Genomic DNA, 19,315 nt, shown 5'->3' with positions numbered 1-19,315 from the left:
TGGTACAGTTACAGACATAAGGGGTGCTTGGTACAGTTACAGACATAAGGGGTGCTTGGTAAAGCTTTACAGACATAAGGGGTGCTTGGTACAGTTACAGACATAAGGGTTGCTTGGTACAGTTACAGACAAGGGGTGCTTGGTACAGTTACAGACAAGGGGTGCTTGGTAGTTATAAGGGGTGCTTGGTAAAGCTTTACAGACATAAGGGGTGCTTGGTACAGTTATAGACATAAGGGGTGCTTGGTACAGTTATAGACATAAGGGGTGCTTGGTACAGTTACAGACATAAGGGGTGCTTGGTACAGTTACAGACATAAGGGGTGCTTGATAAAGCTTTACAGACATAAGGGGTGCTTGGTACAGTTACAGATATAAGGGGTGCTTGGTAAAGCTTTGAAAACATAATGGGTGCTTGGTAAAGCTTTACAGACATAAGGGGTGCTTAGTACAGTTACAGACATAAGGGATGCTTGGTACAGTTACAGACAAGGGTTGCTTGGTACAGTTACAGACACAAGGGATGCTTGGTACAGTTACAGACATAAGGGATGCTTGGTACAGTTACAGACAGGGGTTGCTTGGTACAGTTACAGACGCAAGGGATGCTCGGTACAGTTACAGACAAGGGTTGCTCGGTACAGTTACAGACACAAGGGATGCTCGGTACAGTTACAGACAAGGGGTGCTCGGTACAGTTACAGACACAAGGGATGCTCGGTACAGTTACAGACACAAGGTATGCTCGGTACAGTTACAGACATAAAGGGTGCTCGGTACAGTTACAGACACAAGGGGTGCTTGGTGCAGTTACAGACACAAGGGATGCTTGGTGCAGTTACAGACATAAGGGGTGCTTGGTAACGCTTTACAGACATAAGGGGTGCTTGGTACAGTTACAGACATAAGGGGTTCTTGGTACAGTTACAGACATAAGGGATGCTTGGTACAGTTACAGACATAAGGGGTGCTTGGTACAGTTACAGACATAAGGGGTGCTTGGTACAGTTACAGACATAAGGGGTGCTTGGTACAGTTACAGACATAAGGGATGCTTGGTACAGTTACAGACAGGGGTTGCTTGGTACAGTTACAGACGCAACGCATGGTTGGTACAGTTACAGACACAAGGGATGCTTGGTACAGTTACAGACACAAGGGATGCTTGGTGCAGTTACAGACATAAGGAGTGCTTAGTACAGTTACAGACACAAGGGGTGCTTGGTACAGTTACAGACACAAGGGATGCTTGGTACAGTTACAGACATAAGGGGTGCTTGGTACAGTTACAGACATAAGGGATGCTTGGTACAGTTACAGACAGGGGTTGCTTGGTACAGTTACAGACGCAACGCATGCTTGGTACAGTTACAGACACAAGGGATGCTCGGTACAGTTACAGACAAGGGTTGCTCGGTACAGTTACAGACACAAGGGATGCTCGGTACAGTTACAGACATAAGGGGTGCTTGGTGCAGTTACAGACACAAGGGATGCTTGGTATAGTTACAGACATAAGGGGAGCTTGGTACAGTTACAGACATAAGGGGTGTTTGGTACATACAGTTACCGACACAAGGGATGCTTGGTACAGTTACAGACACAAGGGGTGCTTGGTACAGTTACAGACACAAGGGGTGCTTGGTACAGTTACAGACACAAGGGATGCTTGGTACAGTTACAGACACAAGGAGTGCTTGGTACAGTTACAGACACAAGGGATGCTTGGTACAGTTACAGACACAAGGGATGCTTGGTACAGTTACCGACACAAGGGGTGCTTGGTACAGTTACCGACACAAGGGGTGCTTGGTACAGTTACCGACACAAGGGGTGCTTGGTACAGTTACAGACACAAGGGGTGCTTGGTAACGCTTTACAGACATAAGGGGTGCTTGGTACAGTTACCGACACAAGGGGTGCTTGGTACAGTTACAGACACAAGGGGTGCTTGGTACAGTTACAGACATAATGGGTGCTTGGTAATGCTTTACAAACATAAGGGGTGATTGGTACAGTTACAGACATAAGGGGTACTTGGTAAAGCTTTATAGACATAAAGGGTTCTTGGTACAGTTACAGACACAAGGGATGCTTGGTACAGTTACAGACACAAGGGATGCTTGGTACAGTTACCGACAGAAGGGGTGCTTGGTACAGTTACCGACACAAGGGGTGCTTGGTACAGTTACAGACACAAGGGGTGCTTGGTAACGCTTTACAGACATAAGGGGTGCTTGGTACAGTTACCGACACAAGGGGTGCTTGGTACAGTTACAGACACAAGGGGTGCTTGGTACAGTTACAGACACAAGGGGTGCTTGGTACAGTTACAGACATAAGGGGTGCTTGGTACATACAGTTACAGACACAAGGGGTGCTTGGTACATACAGTTACCGACACAAGGGATGCTTGGTACAGTTACAGACACAAGGGGTGCTTGGTACAGTTACAGACACAAGGGATGCTTGGTACAGTTACCGACAGAAGGGGTGCTTGGTACAGTTACCGACACAAGGGGTGCTTGGTACAGTTACAGACACAAGGGGTGCTTGGTACAGTTACAGACACAAGGGGTGCTTGGTAACGCTTTACAGACATAAGGGGTGCTTGGTACAGTTACAGACACAAGGGATGCTTGGTACAGTTACAGACATAAGGGGTACTTGTTAAAGCTTTATAGACATAAAGGGTGCTAACTAAAGCTTTATAGACATAAAGGGTTCTTGGTACAGTTACAGCCATAAGGAGTGCTTGGTACAGTTACAGACATAAGGAGTGCTTGGTACAGTTACAGACATAAGGGGTGCTTGGTACAGATACAGACATAAGGGATGCTCGGTACAGTTACAGACAAGGGGTGCTCGGTACAGTTACAGACAAGGGATGCTCGGTACAGTTACAGACACAAGGGATGCTCGGTACAGTTACAGACATAAGGGTTGCTTGGTGCAGTTACAGACACAAGGGATGCTTGGTACAGTTAGAGACATAAGGGTTGCTTGGTACAGTTACAGTCATAAGGGGTGCTTGTTAATGCTTTACAAACATAAGGGGTGCTTGGTACAGTGACAGACATAAGGGGTTCTTGGTACAGTGACAGACATAAGGGATGCTTGGTACAGTGACAGACACAAGGGGTGCTTGGTACAGTTACAGACACAAGGGGTGCTTGGTACATACAGTTACAGACACAAGGGATGCTTGGTACAGTTACAGACATAAGGAGTGCTTGGTACAGTTACAGACACAAGGGATGCTTGGTACAGTTACAGACACAAGGGATGCTTGGTACAGTTACCGACACAAGGGATGCTTGGTACAGTTACCGACACAAGGGGTGCTTGGTACAGTTACCGACACAAGGGGTGCTTGGTACAGTTACCGACACAAGGGGTGCTTGGTACAGTTACAGACACAAGGGGTGCTTGGTAACGCTTTACAGACATAAGGGGTGCTTGGTACAGTTACCGACACAAGGGGTGCTTGGTACAGTTACAGACACAAGGGGTGCTTGGTACAGTTACAGACACAAGGGGTGCTTGGTACAGTTACAGACATAATGGGTGCTTGGTAATGTTTTACAAACATAAGGGGTGATTGGTACAGTTACAGACATAAGGGGTACTTGGTAAAGCTTTATAGATATAAAGGGTTCTTGGTACAGTTACAGACATAAGGAGTGCTTGGTACAGTTACAGACATAAGGGGTGCTTGGTACAGATACAGACATAAGGGGCGCTTGGTAAAGCTTAATAGGCATAATGGGGTGTATACACTGCCACTCAATGACATGTCTGTGTACATTTACATGGTATAGGAACAACAGGATCACACAGGTGAGTCGGTAAGACTCGTTGAGTGATTCCATGTGTCTCCTAGCAACAGATAGGACAGTCATTGCCTCTTTCTGGTTAACACCCATCTTGTTACAGAGCCAATCACCGCGATGTAATCTGCATATCCCAGAGCCAATCACCGCGATGTACAGTTGCAGACATAAGGGGTGCTTGGTACAGTTACAGTCATAAGGGGTGCTTGGTAATGCTTTACAAACATAAGGGGTGCTTGGTACAGTTACAGACACAAGGGGTGCTTGGTACAGTTACAGACACAAGGGATGCTTGGTACAGTTACAGACACAAGGGGTGCTTGGTACATACAGTTACAGACACAAGGGGTGCTTGGTACATACAGTTACAGACACAAGGGATGCTTGGTACAGTTACAGACATAAGGAGTGCTTGGTACAGTTACAGACACAAGGGGTGCTTGGTACAGTTACAGACACAAGGGGTGCTTGGTACAGTTACAGACACAAGGGGTGCTTGGTACATACAGTTACAGACACAAGGGGTGCTTGGTACATACAGTTACAGACACAAGGGGTGCTTGGTACATAGTTACCGACACAAGGGATGCTTGGTACAGTTACCGACACAAGGGGTGCTTGGTACAGTTACAGACACAAGGGGTGCTTGGTACAGTTACAGACACAAGGAGTGCTTGGTACAGTTACAGACACAAGGGATGCTTGGTACAGTTACAGACACAAGGGATGCTTGGTACAGTTACAGACACAAGGGTTGCTTGGTACAGTTACCGACAGAAGGGGTGCTTGGCACAGTTACCGACACAAGGGGTGCTTGGTACAGTTACCGACACAAGGGGTGCTTGGTACAGTTACAGACACAAGGGGTGCTTGGTAACGCTTTACAGACATAAGGGGTGCTTGGTACAGTTACCGACACAAGGGGTGCTTGGTACAGTTACAGACACAAGGGGTGCTTGGTACAGTTACAGACACAAGGGGTGCTTGGTACAGTTACAGACACAAGGGGTGCTTGGTACAGTTACCGACACAAGGGGTGCTTGGTACAGTTACCGACATAATGGGTGCTTGGTAATGCTTTACAAACATAAGGGGTGATTGGTACAGTTACAGACATAAGGGGTACTTGTTAAAGCTTTATAGACATAAAGGGTGCTAACTAAAGCTTTATAGACATAAAGGGTTCTTGGTACAGTTACAGACATAAGGAGTGCTTGGTACAGTTACAGACATAAGGAGTGCTTGGTACAGTTACAGACATAAGGGGTGCTTGGTACAGATACAGACAAGGGGTGCTCGGTACAGTTACAGACAAGGGATGCTCGGTACAGTTACAGACACAAGGGATGCTCGGTACAGTTACAGACATAAGGGGTGCTCGGTACAGTTACAGACATAAGGGTTGCTTGGTGCAGTTACAGACACAAGGGATGCTTGGTACAGTTAGAGACATAAGGGTTGCTTGGTACAGTGACAGTCATAAGGGGTGCTTGCTAATGCTTTACAAACATAAGGGGTGTTTGGTACAGTTACAGACACAAGGGGTGCTTGGTACAGTTACAGACACAAGGGATGCTTGGTACAGTTACAGACACAAGGGGTGCTTGGTACATACAGTTACAGACACAAGGGGTGCTTGGTACATACAGTTACAGACACAAGGGATGCTTGGTACAGTTACTTGGTACAGTTACAGACACAAGGGGTGCTTGGTACATACAGTTACCGACACAAGGGATGCTTGGTACAGTTCCACACAAGGGGTGCTTGGTACAGTTACAGACACAAGGGGTGCTTGGTACAGTTACAGACACAAGGGATGCTTGGTACAGTTACAGACACAAGGAGTGCTTGGTACAGTTACAGACACAAGGGATGCTTGGTACAGTTACCGACACAAGGGATGCTTGGTACAGTTACCGACACAAGGGATGCTTGGTACAGTTACCGACACAAGGGGTGCTTGGTACAGTTACCGACACAAGGGGTGCTTGGTACAGTTACCGACACAAGGGGTGCTTGGTACAGTTACCGACACAAGGGGTGCTTGGTACAGTTACCGACACAAGGGGTGCTTGGTACAGTTACCGACACAAGGGGTGCTTGGTAACGCTTTACAGACATAAGGGGTGCTTGGTACAGTTACAGACACAAGGGATGCTTGGTACAGTTACAGACATAAGGGGTACTTGTTAAAGCTTTATAGACATAAAGGGTGCTAACTAAAGCTTTATAGACATAAAGGGTTCTTGGTACAGTTACAGCCATAAGGAGTGTTTGGTACAGTTACAGACATAAGGAGTGCTTGGTACAGTTACAGACATAAGGAGTGCTTGGTACAGTTACAGACATAAGGGGTGCTCGGTACAGTTACCGACACAAGGGGTGTTTGGTACAGTTACAGACATAAGGGATGCTCGGTACAGTTACAGACACAAGGGATGCTCGGTACAGTTACAGACATAAGGGTTGCTTGGTGCAGTTACAGACACAAGGGTTGCTTGGTGCAGTTACAGACACAAGGGATGCTTGGTACAGTTAGAGACATAAGGGTTGCTTGGTACAGTTACAGTCATAAGGGGTGCTTGTTAATGCTTTACAAACATAAGGGGTGCTTGGTACAGTGACAGACATAAGGGGTTCTTGGTACAGTGACAGACATAAGGGATGCTTGGTACAGTTACAGACACAAGGGGTGCTTGGTACAGTTACAGACACAAGGGTGCTTGGTACATACAGTTACAGACACAAGGGGTGCTTGGTACAGTTACAGACACAAGGGGTGCTTGGTACAGTTACAGACACAAGGGGTGCTTGGTACATACAGTTACCGACACAAGGGATGCTTGGTACAGTTACTGACACAAGGGGTGCTTGGTACAGTTACAGACACAAGGGATGCTTGGTACAGTTACCGACACAAGGGGTGCTTGGTACAGTTACCGACACAAGGGGTGCTTGGTACAGTTACCGACACAAGGGGTGATTGGTACAGTTACAGACATAAGGGGTACTTGGTAAAGCTTTATAGACATAAAGGGTTCTTGGTACAGTTACAGACATAAGGAGTGCTTGGTACAGTTACAGACATAAGGAGTGCTTGGTACAGTTACAGACATAATGGGTGCTTGGTACAGATACAGACATAAGGGGCGCTTGGTAAAGCTTAATAGGCATAATGGGGTGTATACACTGCCACTCAATGACATGTCTGTGTACATTTACATGGTATAGGAACAACAGGATCACACAGTTGAGTCGGTAAGACTCGTTGAGTGATTCCATGTGTCTCCTAGCAACAGATAGGACAGTCATTGCCTCTTTCTGGTTAACACCCATCTTGTTACAGAGCCAATCACCGCGATGTAATCTGCATATCCCAGAGCCAATCACCGCGATGTAATCTGCATATCCCAGAGCCAATCACCGCGATGAAATCTGCATATCCCAGAGCCAATCACCGCGATGTAATCTGCATATCACTCCAGGGACGATGTACGGGACTATTCTGAGCTGGATCTGCTCATATAATTATTACACATCGCATATGACATATAATATAATGTGGGCGAGTCCGTGTATGTCACCTCTGACGGTCAGGGGGACGGTACTCCGGCGTCTCCATGACTGTACTGGGCGGCACTGGAAGGCGGGTGTTATAACTACATAGTGATTGTTAGTGATTATAGCTCTTTTGCTATTTGTCTAGAAGGTTCCCGTCAGCGGGAGCCGCCCCTCACTGAGTTAAAGGAAGATCTATAAATATGACGTATTATCAGCGGTCACTTCCTCCCATTCTCCGCCTTGTACATGTGTGTGTGAAGTCGGGTCTCGCATGTATGACAGCGCTGCCGGAGAGAGTCGCGGAGGAGCAGCACGTCCGCCCCGATGCGCCAGCTGTACGTGCATAACGTATGTATGGCGTTACGTTATCCAATCCTGGTTTCTCACATGTAATTCCGGCCTCCCGGCAGCAGGGGGCGCTCTCGGGTTTGTACGTCTACCCGGCAGTGTGACCACGGAGACGATGGGCGCTCCTGCTACTGCTGCTGTCTTTGTATACATGTAATAAACACCTAGCGCAGCTATACGTACAGTCAGGACTCCCATCTGTCTGTATAATACAGGAGGAGGGTGCATCCAGGGCAGCACCATGTCCAGTCTCCAGAGACCGGCGCCCCCCGTACAGACAGTCATCCTCAGACTGGAGCAGGTGAAAGGTAAATGACCTGTATATCCCACATAGGACTATTCCCAGCCGCAAATCAATCAATCTCTCTATTTTATTCTCTCTCCTCCCCTATTATCTTCTAGAAGGTGCCCGATTAATGATAAGTAGAATCTGATTGGTTGCTATGGGCAACAGCACTTCTAAAAACCTGCACTTTAGTAAATATACCCCTTAGTGTTCTCTGAGGCCCATGTTTGGGAACCCCGGCTGTGCTGTATATACAACATGTGTTATGCAATGTATGTAGGGAATATATATGTTATGGATGCATACTGTCAGGGGTGTATCTAGGGGTCTGTGTGCCCCTGGCAAAATAATGGACTAGCGCCCCCCTCCCTCCTAATTTTCTGAATAATTACATTCTGTCTCCCCAGCCATCCCCCTTCATTCTCCCCAGCATTCTCTTTTCTGTGTCCCCTGCCAACCCCTTCTGTGTCCCCAGGCATCCCCCTACTCTCTCCCCAGCCCTTTCCCCAGCCATCTCTTTTCTGGGAATCGGTATGAATTACCGCCGGACGCATGTCCGGTGGTTGGAATCCCGATCGCCTCAGGTAAGTATTAGCTAACCTAATCCTACCCCCTAACCCTCCCTTAGGGGTGCCTAACCCTAACCTCTCCCCCCCCCCAGTACCTAACCCTAATCCCCCCTCTAAGTGCCTAAACCTAACCTCCCGGGGGGTCATATGTCGCCAGTCTTTAGACCCTTGCCGGTATATGACAGTCGGGAAGCCAGCTGTCGGGATTGGGTCCTCCGGTACCCTTTTCTCTCTCCCCAGCCATTTCTGTTCTGTGTCCCCAGCCATCCCCCTTCTACTCCTCCCCCCACCTCGAGCCCACACAGATACCGTATCTTCCTGCTGCGGCAGGCTCCTCAGTGAGAGCGGTAATGCGGCGCTCGCAACGTCATGACGTCACGCGCGCCTTGTGTAGAAAAAAAAAGCGTTATTAAACATCTGCTCATACCAGGAAGCCGCCGGCAATCGCAAGCGGCTACGGGGCCCTAAACATCTGCCCGGGTAGGAGCTATGGGCATGTCTGGGTGCCGGGACTCCAGTCCTGGCCTGATTCTACCCCTTGTCCACGGGTGGCACCACCAGATGGCACCCCCCCTCGGCCGGCGCCCCTGGCAAGTGCCATCCTGGCCAATAGGTAGATACACCCCTGCATACTGTACACAGAAATCCATACATAGGGCCCTATGCATTCATCTCCGAGGTACAGGTACGGGTGCAATTCCTAGCCCGTATTTTTAAAGCAGTAACCAACCTGGTTTTGCCACTTAAATTTATAGTTTTCTTCTTCAGCTGGGTACACACTATACGATCTATCGTCTCAGCGTGGATTCGAACAATATATCGTATAATATGTGTACGCCCGATCCATCGTTCCCGGCCGTTGTTCAATGAATCGTCCCATCTGCTGTGCTGCACATCAGATGGGGCGTTTCTGTGGACGTCGCGGTGTTACGTGCATCATGTGATGATACATTGCGCTGTCGTACGCTGTATGGTGTAGTGTGTAACGTTACATCGCATCACACCATTGTATAGTGTGTCCCCAGCTTTAGGTTTTGTGTGATCTGTTGTCATGTATTTATATAGTGCCAGCCGTTGTCCTGTACAATGTGTTTTATCACATGGTTCCCTTGTAGTCTAATTACTTCTGAAAAACTTGATCCATGTATGCATGCGTATCTTTAGTATGAAAATTAGATTGTAAGCTCCATTGGACCAATGTCTGTGCATATGTAACATTATTCAGTTGTACAGTGCTACGAAATATGTTGGTGCTATATAAAAGCGGATGGTACTGTCAGAACACACACTAAGGGGTAAATTTACTAATGTGAGAGTTTTTAGAAGTGGAGATGTTGCCCATAGCAACCAATCAGATTCTAGCTATTATCTTCTAGAAGATGCTAGTTATATCTGAAGTAGAATCTGATTGGTTGTTATGGGTAACAACTCCACTTCTAAAATCTCGCACTTTAGTAAATTTACCCCCTAAGAGGCATATTCAGTTAGCGTCTGTGCGTATATGGGGTTATTATCCGTGTGCTTGAATCTCCTATGGGACGCGAGCATAATACAAGTCCGGTTTGCCTTCCTGGATAACCCACGAGATTCGCGCACAAGGTCCTTTCGGGACTTCTCGGGTAACTGAATCTGCCCCTAAGGACTGGATCCAGCATATATAGTCCATGTAGTTTAGTCCACATGTGTTGAGCGTGTGGAATTTCTCTCAACCCAGAGATGGAATCTTGGGTCAGTGCTTTTGGCCACGAGTTGTCTCACGGTGTAAAGGCCCCCATACATCAGAGATTGATTGCAGCAACCGTGCAATTTGCAATCGATTGTGTATAAAAATCTTTCCCTTTTTCAATCGATTGCAAATCGCACGATTGCTGCAATCAATTGCTGATGTATGGGGGCCTTGAGTGTGGCTGTTTGCTGCACTTTACGTTACCACCGGGCTTGTGTAGTTAATGTTCGCAGCCCCATAGGGGTGCATACAAAAATGTGCGAGTGCAGGGTGAGATCGGGCCATGAGGGGGTTAAATTACGGTGCTGTTTTCACCGTTTCTACGCCTTTGCAACGGCAGCTCACCCCCTCACTGCTAAAAGGATTGACCCCTTTGTCTCTGTTAATGTGGGGTAACGGTGTACTTTTACAGAGGCTTTAGGGGAGGTGCTGGATGCTCTGCAGTCCCCCACTGGCAGCGCCCGTTTGGAAGAGGCGAGAGAAAACTCCGGGAACGACCTGGGAAAGGTCCTACAACTCCTGCTGCCCGCCGCTGTGCAGATCCAACAAGAGGTGCTCCAGAACTATGGCTTCAGCCCCGATGGGGAGGGTAAGCGTCACCCAAATGACTGCATGTATTATCCTGTGACAGTTCCCCCAAACCCACAGCGACCATGAATCACCAAGAGCTGCCAGGTGTCCAAACTAGGTATGAAGTGGGAGCAGCCATTTTGTGGACAGAGCCAACTCCTCTGGGGGTGTGGCCTATCTCTTCACTAGAGAACATCACACAAAGACTGGACAATGGTTTAACACAAAATGGCTGCTTCCAGTGTGTATAGGCAACTTGTACGCTGCAAAGAGCCACTAAACTTAAAGCACAAAGCATGCAGCCTCTAATAGCCAATGTCCGATATCTCCTAGACCGCTGTTCATTTTCCAACTGGGTGACAGTCACTGCACCTAGGCTTAGGTATAAGGATGGTCGGATGAGCTGACATTTCTAATATGCCTGACCGAATCCTGTATTAATGTAGTAACGTGTCACAAACTTTAAAAGGCCTGACATAATCTATTGCATACATGTAGTGAGAGCAGCCACTTCAGCAGTCTAAGGAAACTGCCTCATTCTTGTCACTGTTATCTAATGGAGAGAGCGAGACGTATTTTCAGGGTTGTGTCCCGATCTCTACTGTACTGAATAGGGTACATGTTCATGGATATTTATCAGTATAGCCTACAAAATGGCTGCCGACACTGTGCATAGAGCCTACAAAATGGATGCTGCCACGATGCATAGATGTATATGATATAAGTAGGTGCACTACAGCAGAATTATTATTATTTTTATTTATGAAGTGCCACAAAGGTGGGAGAGAGTATTGGTTGGTCAGGTGTTTGTTTTGGGGTTGCAGCATTTGGGAAACTGACTGGCATGTGTCCACTGTGATCTTCCCTGTCGTAGGTGTCCTCCGATTTGCCCGTCTGGTGAAATCCTTTGAGGCCCAGGACCCGGAGATTGCAGCAATGTCCAACAAACTGAAATCTTTCTTCTTGCCGCCCCTACCGTTACCGCCCCATGCTGGGCTCCCTATCCCCTCATCATAAGACCTTAGTGGAGATGCCTCCAGCCCAAGTAACATCTGCAGCTTTTGGAGCTTCTCATGGATGGTCTGGGGTCAGGACCTTACTCTCGTGCCATGGATGGTCTGGGGTCAGGACCTTACTCTCGTGCCATGGATGGTCTGGGGTCAGGACCTTACTCTCGTGCCATGGATGGTCTGGGGTCAGGACCTTACTCTCGTGCCATGGATGGTCTGGGGTCAGGACCTTACTCTCGTGCCATGGATGGTCTCGTTCTCTTCACAGTAAAGTGCTTTGTGTGTCTATCTAATGAACCCAACAGACATTTGTACACGTCTGACTGTTACACGCTTGTTTCCTGTAGAGCAGTGATTCCCAACCACGGTCCTCAAGGCACACTAACAGTCCTGGTTTTAATGATATCCATGTTTCAGCACAGATGGTTAAATCAAAATAACTGAAGTACTAATTGAGTCACCTGTGCTCAAGTGTGGCTATCCTTAAAACATGGACCGTTAGTGTGCCTTGAGGACCGTGGTTGGGAACCCCTGCTGTAGAGGAACCATCAAGGCAGAGTGTAGAAGGCTGTCGATCTGAGGACCAGGCTCTAGTGCACTTTCCCTCCATGCATATAATTTTTCCACAACTGCGGAATCCCTCGTCCTCAATCCTGTTTCTATATTCCATTGGGTGTCCCGTGCCCGGTAAATGGGACCTTGGCTCTTCTAGGAGATCTAACAAGTCAGGTGGCTCAGGACAAGATGGTTCTACTCCAGACAATTAGGCAACGGCAACAAACATGGTCAATTTTGATGGTGTGACGGCACTAGCCATTGGTCTTGTATTAATAAGAGATGTATCTGAGGTTATAGGTGTGTGTCATTTATTTGTGTTCTGCATTCAATTTAAAATGGTGTATGCATGTTTGAGGGGGGGGGGGGAGAGACATGGAAACTGGTGTGAAGGAAACTGCTTGTGTTGCCCGCGGCAACAGATCAGACGTACTGTAATTTTCCTGGGGAAGTCTAGTTAATGGTGGCCAGTGCCTGGTTGCTATGGTAACGTCACAATGCCTCAGTGTATTTTGTTCATGTGTTTTGAACACATAGGGCGGAATTCAATTGTTTTCGCGGCCCGCATCTCCCGTCTAAAGTGACAGGAGATCACGGGCCGCTATTCAATTGTGCCAGCTTTTCACGCTGATCGCACCCAAAGTGGTCGGGTTTAGCCGCGTAAATCAGCTAACCCCGACCAAAGTGCTGGGCGCGATCGCGAAAAGTGATGTTTGGGCGCCCAAACATGTAACTTTTCGCACATTTCAGCTCTCATCCCCCAGGGGCTGCGAGCTGAAATGTAGCGCTTGGCAGCTGATCGCGCCCGACAGGAGCAAGAATAGAATAGCTCCGTTGGGCGCGATAGGGGATGAAAACAATTGAATTCCGCCCATACAGTGTTATGCTTGTGGTTTCAGGCTGCGTAACAAAGGCACGATTCAGAGATTGACGCTAATGCTTTCACAGCTGTTGTCCGTGCAAACTGTCCTAATAATTCCAAAGATTACCCGTGCATAGGGACGCCCACTGCTGCCTTCTCATCTGCGTCTGACGGCGAGTACCAACGTGAATATCGGTAACATCGACGCACATAGACCATCCCTACATCCCTTGCAGCAGATCTGACCTGCCTCAAATATAGTCTCTCTCCTGGCATGCAGAGAGCCCTCATGCTGCATAGGAGATGGCAATGGCTAATTTATGAATGCCCACGTGACGGCATACAAATGGTAAGGCGCCAGCATTTTTCTTACCACCCCCGTTACCTCCCCCAAATGCTGACTACCTGCCACTCACTTTGCGAATGAGTTCTCTGTGCATGTTGAATCGCAAACAATACGCGTATGCAGTGTCACTTTGGCGCATGCCTTTAGCAGAAATAGCTGGTCCTGCGCAAAAATTGCCATTGCGTACATCTCTGAATCAGGCTTAAAGACTTTCTGTTTAATATCGAATATCAAAGTGCATAAAACAGCTTTCAGGCTGGTGCCTGCATTGCCGACCGGAATCCTTGCTACTACCGGGGTCCAGGCTGCAGCTGTGGGAGGTCCTGCAGGACGCATGGAAGCGGCAGATGGCCGGAAGGTGCGCTGTGATCAGGGTGATCATGCGGCCGGATAATGCTGCTCTTGTTCCTGTTAGTGTGGTGGCCTCTGCCCAGATTACCCTTTTCCGCCCGGGTGCCCCCTCTGGAGCTAGGTTTCCCTAGGCAAGTACCTAGGTCTCTTATGACCAGGCCTTGTGTTGCCAATCCCAATGTGGTAACTATAACTTTTACCAGTGTAACCGTACAGACAGCGACTTACGTTAAGTATTATGGACGCCACTGTCATGTCATAGACTGTGCAAGATAAATGACAGCTATAAGAGGATTGGTTGCTATGGGCAATTTCTCCACTCATCTCTCTCAAAGCTTTGATAAATCTCCCCCAAAGTATTAGCAAAATAGATGGAAAAATGTTTTCACACGTCGTGACTGTTCTGCCAGGATAACGGGCTCCGCAGAGCTCATATGTACTCAATGCTGAAATCCATTGTATCCGGCTGTGCAGAGTACATTTACAGTCCATGGAAACATGTCAGGAAAATCCCAGATGTTTTGGGCCTGCTATCATTACTACATGCCATTGGTTTTTACATACCGTAGCTTTCATTCGCTAATCATTTTATTTCTTCTGCAATGCCTCCAATATCCTTTAGGTGTCACTGTTCTCTATTAATCATTCAGAGCCGTCATCATATACAGTTGTGTGCAATATTTTATGCACCACTGGTCATATATTGTATGTTTCACAGAAATGAAAAGAAATGATGGCCGCCGTTGCCAGGCACAAGCGTAACCGTGACAATACTTCAACTTTTAATGCATCTTTGCTTATTATATGCTAAATCGAGCATATTAGGGTCAATTCAGTTAGCTGCGAGTCGGTGCGACTATATTCTGCACTTATGGTAGTCCTGGAGTGGACCTTTGCTTCCACCCGCATAGGACTGCGTACAAAAAAAATCTGCGAGTCCGGGATGAGATGGGGGCGAGATGAGGCGACCGTTGCCTGCTTGCCTACAATTAAATTAACCCCATGGAAGGAAAAAAAAACATTGAATGTAACGTGCAAAAGTTTGGGCACCTTTCAGTTGTTTTATTAATACTTACATAAAGACTCTACTTAATTGACTTCTTGGTCTTTAAATGTACAGGAGTGATGACAATCCCAGTGTGATGGGCAAATGGTCTGACCCACCTGACCTCTCAGGACGTTCTCTCCTCTCCACATCCATCCGCTCAGCTCACTTGACTTAAAAATAAAGTTGTCTGTTAAAAAGCAGATGGCAGCAATATATAGACACCTATGTGGCTTCCAGTTTGGAATTTAGATAAAGGGGATCTGTTGGAATTAAATGGTCAGATATACATAGTGCGGGATGTAGTCAAAATATCGACCGTTATAATGCCGACATTGAACAGGTCAGCATGTGCAGAATGTCAACATGTGAAATGCTGACATTCCACAAATGCTGGCAGCAGAGAGTTAGGGTTAGGCTATGGGAGGGGGAGGGGAGGGATTGGCAACGGAATGGGAGGTTAGGGTTAGGCACTAGGGGAGGGATAGGCAGCGGAATAGGAGGTTAGGGTTAGGCACTAGGGGAAGGATAGGCAACAGAATGGGAGCTTAGGGTTAGGCTACGGGGGGGTTAGGCAACAGAATGGGAGGTTAGGGTTAAGCTACGGGGGGGGGTTAGGCACTAGGGGAGGGATAGGCAACGGAATGGGAGGTTAGGGTTAGGCTACGGGGGGGTTAGGCACTAGGGGAGGGATAGGCAGCGGAATGGGAGGTTAGGGTTAGGCACTAGGGGAAGGATAGGCAACAGAATGGGAGCTTAGGGTTAGGCTACTGGGGGGTTAGGTAACAATGGGAGGTTAGGGTTAGGCTACGGGGGGGGGTTAGGCACTAGGGGAGGGATAGGCAACAGAATGGGAGGTTAGGGTTAGGCTACGGGGGGTTAGGCACTAGGGGAGGGATAGGCAACGGAATGGGAGGTTAGGGTTAGGCTACGGGGGGGTTAGGCAACAGAATGGGAGGTTAGGGTTAGGCTACGGGGGGGTTAGGCACTAGGGGAGGGATAGGCAACAGAATGGGAGGTTAGGGTTAGGCTATGGGGGGTTAGGTACTAGGGGAGGGATAGGCAACGGAATGGGAGGTTAGGGTTAGGCTACGGGGGGGTTAGGCACTAGGGGAGGGATAGGCAGCGGAGTGGGAGGTTAGGGTTAGGCACTAGGGGAAGGACAGGCAACAGAATGGGAGGTTAGGGTTAGGCTATGGGGGGGTTAGGCAACAGAATGGGAGGTTAGGGTTAGGCTACGGGTGGGGGTTAGGCACTAGGGGAGGGATAGGCAACAGAATGGGAGGTTAGGGTTAGGCTATGGGGGTTAGGTACTAGGGGAGGGATAGGCAACGGAATGGGAGGTTAGGGTTAGGCTACGGGGGGGGGGTTAGGCACTAGGGGAGGGATAGGCAGCGGAGTGGGAGGTTAGGGTTAGGCACTAGGGGAAGGACAGGCAACAGAATGGGAGGTTAGGGTTAGGCTATGGGGGGGTTAGGCAACAGAATGGGAGGTTAGGGTTAGGCTACGGGTGGGGGTTAGGCACTAGGGGAGGGATAGGCAACAGAATGGGAGGTTAGGGTTAGGCTATGGGGAGTTAGGTACTAGGGGAGGGATAGGCAACGGAATGGGAGGTTAGGGTTAGGCTACGGGGGGGGGGTTAGGCACTAGGGGAGGGATAGGCAGCGGAATGGGAGGTGAGGGATAGGCAACGGAATGGGAGGTTAGGGTTAGGCTATAGGAGGAAAGAATTAGGGATGGCACTAGGGAGGGTCAGGTTACAGGAGGGGAGAGTAAAGGTTAGTCACGGGGGGATAGGCAAAGGAATAGGGGGTTAGGCTACGGAAGGTTAGGATTAGGCACTAGGGGGATGGTCATGTAGTAGGGGTAATGTTAGGCTACGGGAGAGGAGGTTAGGGTTAGGCACTAGGGGGAATGTTAGGCTATGGGATTGGAGGTTAGGATTAGGCACTAGGGGGAGGGTTATGCACTAGGGGGAATGTTAGGCTATGGGATTGGAGGTTAGGGTTATGCAGTAGGGGGAATGTTAGGCTATGGGATTGGAGGTTAGGATCAGGCACTAGGGTGAATGTAAGGCTATGGGATTGGAGGTTAGGATTAGGCACTAGGGAATGTTAGGCTATGGGATTGGAGGTTAGGATTAGGCACTAAGGAATGTTAGGCTATGGGATTGGAGGTTAGGGTTAGGCACTAGGGGGAATGTTAGGCTATGGGATTGGAGGTTAGGATTAGGCACTAGGGGGAATGTTAGGCTATGGGATTGGAGGTAAGGATTAGGCTATAGGGGGAGGGTTATGCACTAGGGGGAATGTTAGGCTATGGGATTGGAAGTTAGGATTAGGCATTAGGGAATGTTAGGCTATGGGATTGGAGGTTAGGATTAGGCACTAGGGGGAATGTTAGGCTACGGGAGAGGAGGTAAGGATTAGGCACTAGGGGGAATGTTAGGCTATGGGAGAGGAGGTTAGGGTTAAGCACTAGGGGGAATGTTAGGCTATGGGCTTGGAGGTGAGGGTTATACACTAGGGGGAATGTTAGGCTATGGGATTGGAGATTAGGGTTAGGCACTACGGGGAATGTTAGGCTGGGATTGGAGGTTAGGATTAGGCACTAGGAGGAGGGTTAGGCACTAGGGGGAATGTTAGGCTACGGGAGAGGAGGTTAGGGTTAGGCACTAGGGGGAGGGTTAGGCACTAGGGGGAATGTTAGGCTATGGGATTGGAGGTTAGGATTAGGCACTAGGGGGAGGGTTATGCACTAGGCGGAATGTTAGGCTATGGGAGAGGAGGTTAGGGTTAGGCACTAGGGGGAATGTTAGGCTATGGGAGAGGAGGTTAGGGTTAGGCACTAGGGGGAATGTTTGGCTACGGGAGAGGAGGTTAGGGTTAGGCACTCGGGAGAGGAGGTTAGGGTTAGGCACTAGGGGGACGGTTAGGCACTAGCGGGAATGTTGGGCTATGGGATTGGAGGTTAGGATTAGGCACTAGGGGGAATGTTAGGCTATGGGATTGGAGGTTAGGGTTAGCTATACTCACCACCAGAAGAGACACTGGAACCACTGGAAGTCCTCATTAGCTGACCGACAGACCAGGTAAGTCACCAATAGACCACCAGGGATGTTTTGTCGGCATTCTAATAATAGTCACCATTTCATCAGGATCGACATGAATGTCATCGTGTCAATGACAACATTTTTATGTTGACATTATGATTTTACCACACCCACTGAGTATAACCCAGATATCGCTGACATGGACCCGCAAGAAGGTTTAGATGGCTCCGGGCAGTGGTCCACAGTATCGTGTCCCTTCCTGCGAGAAAGACAAAACCCCCACCCCCCCCCCAAAAAAAAAATTTCCAATGACCTCATCACCAAAGTTAAAGTCAGATGTATAATGTAATATGTATAGTGTAATATGTATCGGTATTGCGTGGTGGCTGGAGGTAGATAATATTCAGGCGGAAAGAATGGATTCATCTAAATACTAACCGTATTCTCTGTACCCAGCCAAAATAAACATGACTCGTGTGTAATCATTACCAGCGCTGTAAAGTCAGCCATACAAACCTCACCTCAGCTGTCAGATGGGACGAGGCCTTCGCTGTAATATTACTCATGTAATATAGACAGGGGCTCCTCCCAGCATCTCCATGCTGCAAACTATTAGATTGTCCAGGTTTTTTTATTCTATAATTGCAGACTACAGATACATTTCATTTTATTTTTCTTTCTCAAGGGCTGGTTTCTTCTTTCCAAACTTCCCTAATAAACTCTGCGTCACCCCTAGTCTCTTAGATGTAATTCTTTGAAGTGGAATAGAGAAGAAATATGGCTATATGGGTTAACCACACTCTGTTTCAATAACGTTTAATGGTCTATAGGTTAGCTCTTTTTATTTGTACTAAACATTGTTCCCTGCAGTGCTTCCCAGCAACACCTTTATATCATCCGGATGCCCTTGGTTATGACCCGGAGCCGCCCCTTAGGAAGAGTTGTATCCAAAGCACCGCTAATGACACAGGGGGAGATGTATCAAATCTTTTAAATAGTGCAGACATTGGCCATAGCAACCAATCAGCTTCTACCTATCATTTTATACATTGTACTTAGGTTGTTTTAAGGTCTGGTTGGGTCTAATCACAGTATTAACGGGCTGAAAACTGCCCCCAATCCTAATTATCATCTAACCAGGATGTTTCATCTGTCATTCTCGACTGGCTATCATCCTACACCCACAAAGTTTTGGGGT

At 48.1% G+C, this 19,315-nt stretch overlaps 1 protein-coding gene and 1 non-coding gene across 2 annotated transcripts; both read left to right on the top strand.

The window, feature by feature from the left end:
- Positions 1 to 7,510: 7,510 nt before the first annotated feature.
- On the top strand, positions 7,511 to 7,567 carry LOC148477884 (U7 small nuclear RNA). Its single transcript, XR_015872468.1, has one exon. It is a non-coding gene; the product is annotated as a U7 small nuclear RNA (small nuclear RNA).
- Positions 7,568 to 7,779: 212 nt separating this feature from the next.
- On the top strand, positions 7,780 to 12,758 carry CUNH12orf57 (chromosome unknown C12orf57 homolog). The gene is made up of 3 exons (XM_088456031.1): positions 7,780 to 8,053; positions 10,739 to 10,915; positions 11,771 to 12,758. Exons 1-3 carry the CDS (start codon positions 7,987 to 7,989, stop codon positions 11,911 to 11,913), a joined length of 387 nt encoding a protein of 128 aa, XP_088312157.1. The 5' UTR covers positions 7,780 to 7,986; the 3' UTR covers positions 11,914 to 12,758.
- Positions 12,759 to 19,315: the final 6,557 nt, after the last annotated feature.

This window comes from Taudactylus pleione, unplaced genomic scaffold (assembly GCF_031769625.1).
Source record: "Taudactylus pleione unplaced genomic scaffold, aTauple2 ptg000685l, whole genome shotgun sequence".
Taxonomy (NCBI): domain Eukaryota; kingdom Metazoa; phylum Chordata; class Amphibia; order Anura; family Myobatrachidae; genus Taudactylus; species Taudactylus pleione.
Note: the sequence above shows the minus strand (reverse complement) of the source record. Positions and strands in the feature narration are given on the sequence as shown.

What these genes read in the sequence shown, in the direction of transcription:
- CUNH12orf57 (XM_088456031.1), top strand. Translation starts at nt 7,987, where the DNA reads ATGTCCAGTCTCCAGAGACCGGCGCCCCCCGTACAGACAGTCATCCTC. An exon ending in CAGACTGGAGCAGGTGAAAG is followed by an intron (nt 8,054 to 10,738) that starts GTAAATGACCTG and finishes GTACTTTTACAG; the next exon opens with AGGCTTTAGGGGAGGTGCTG. An exon ending in CTTCAGCCCCGATGGGGAGG is followed by an intron (nt 10,916 to 11,770) that starts GTAAGCGTCACC and finishes TCCCTGTCGTAG; the next exon opens with GTGTCCTCCGATTTGCCCGT.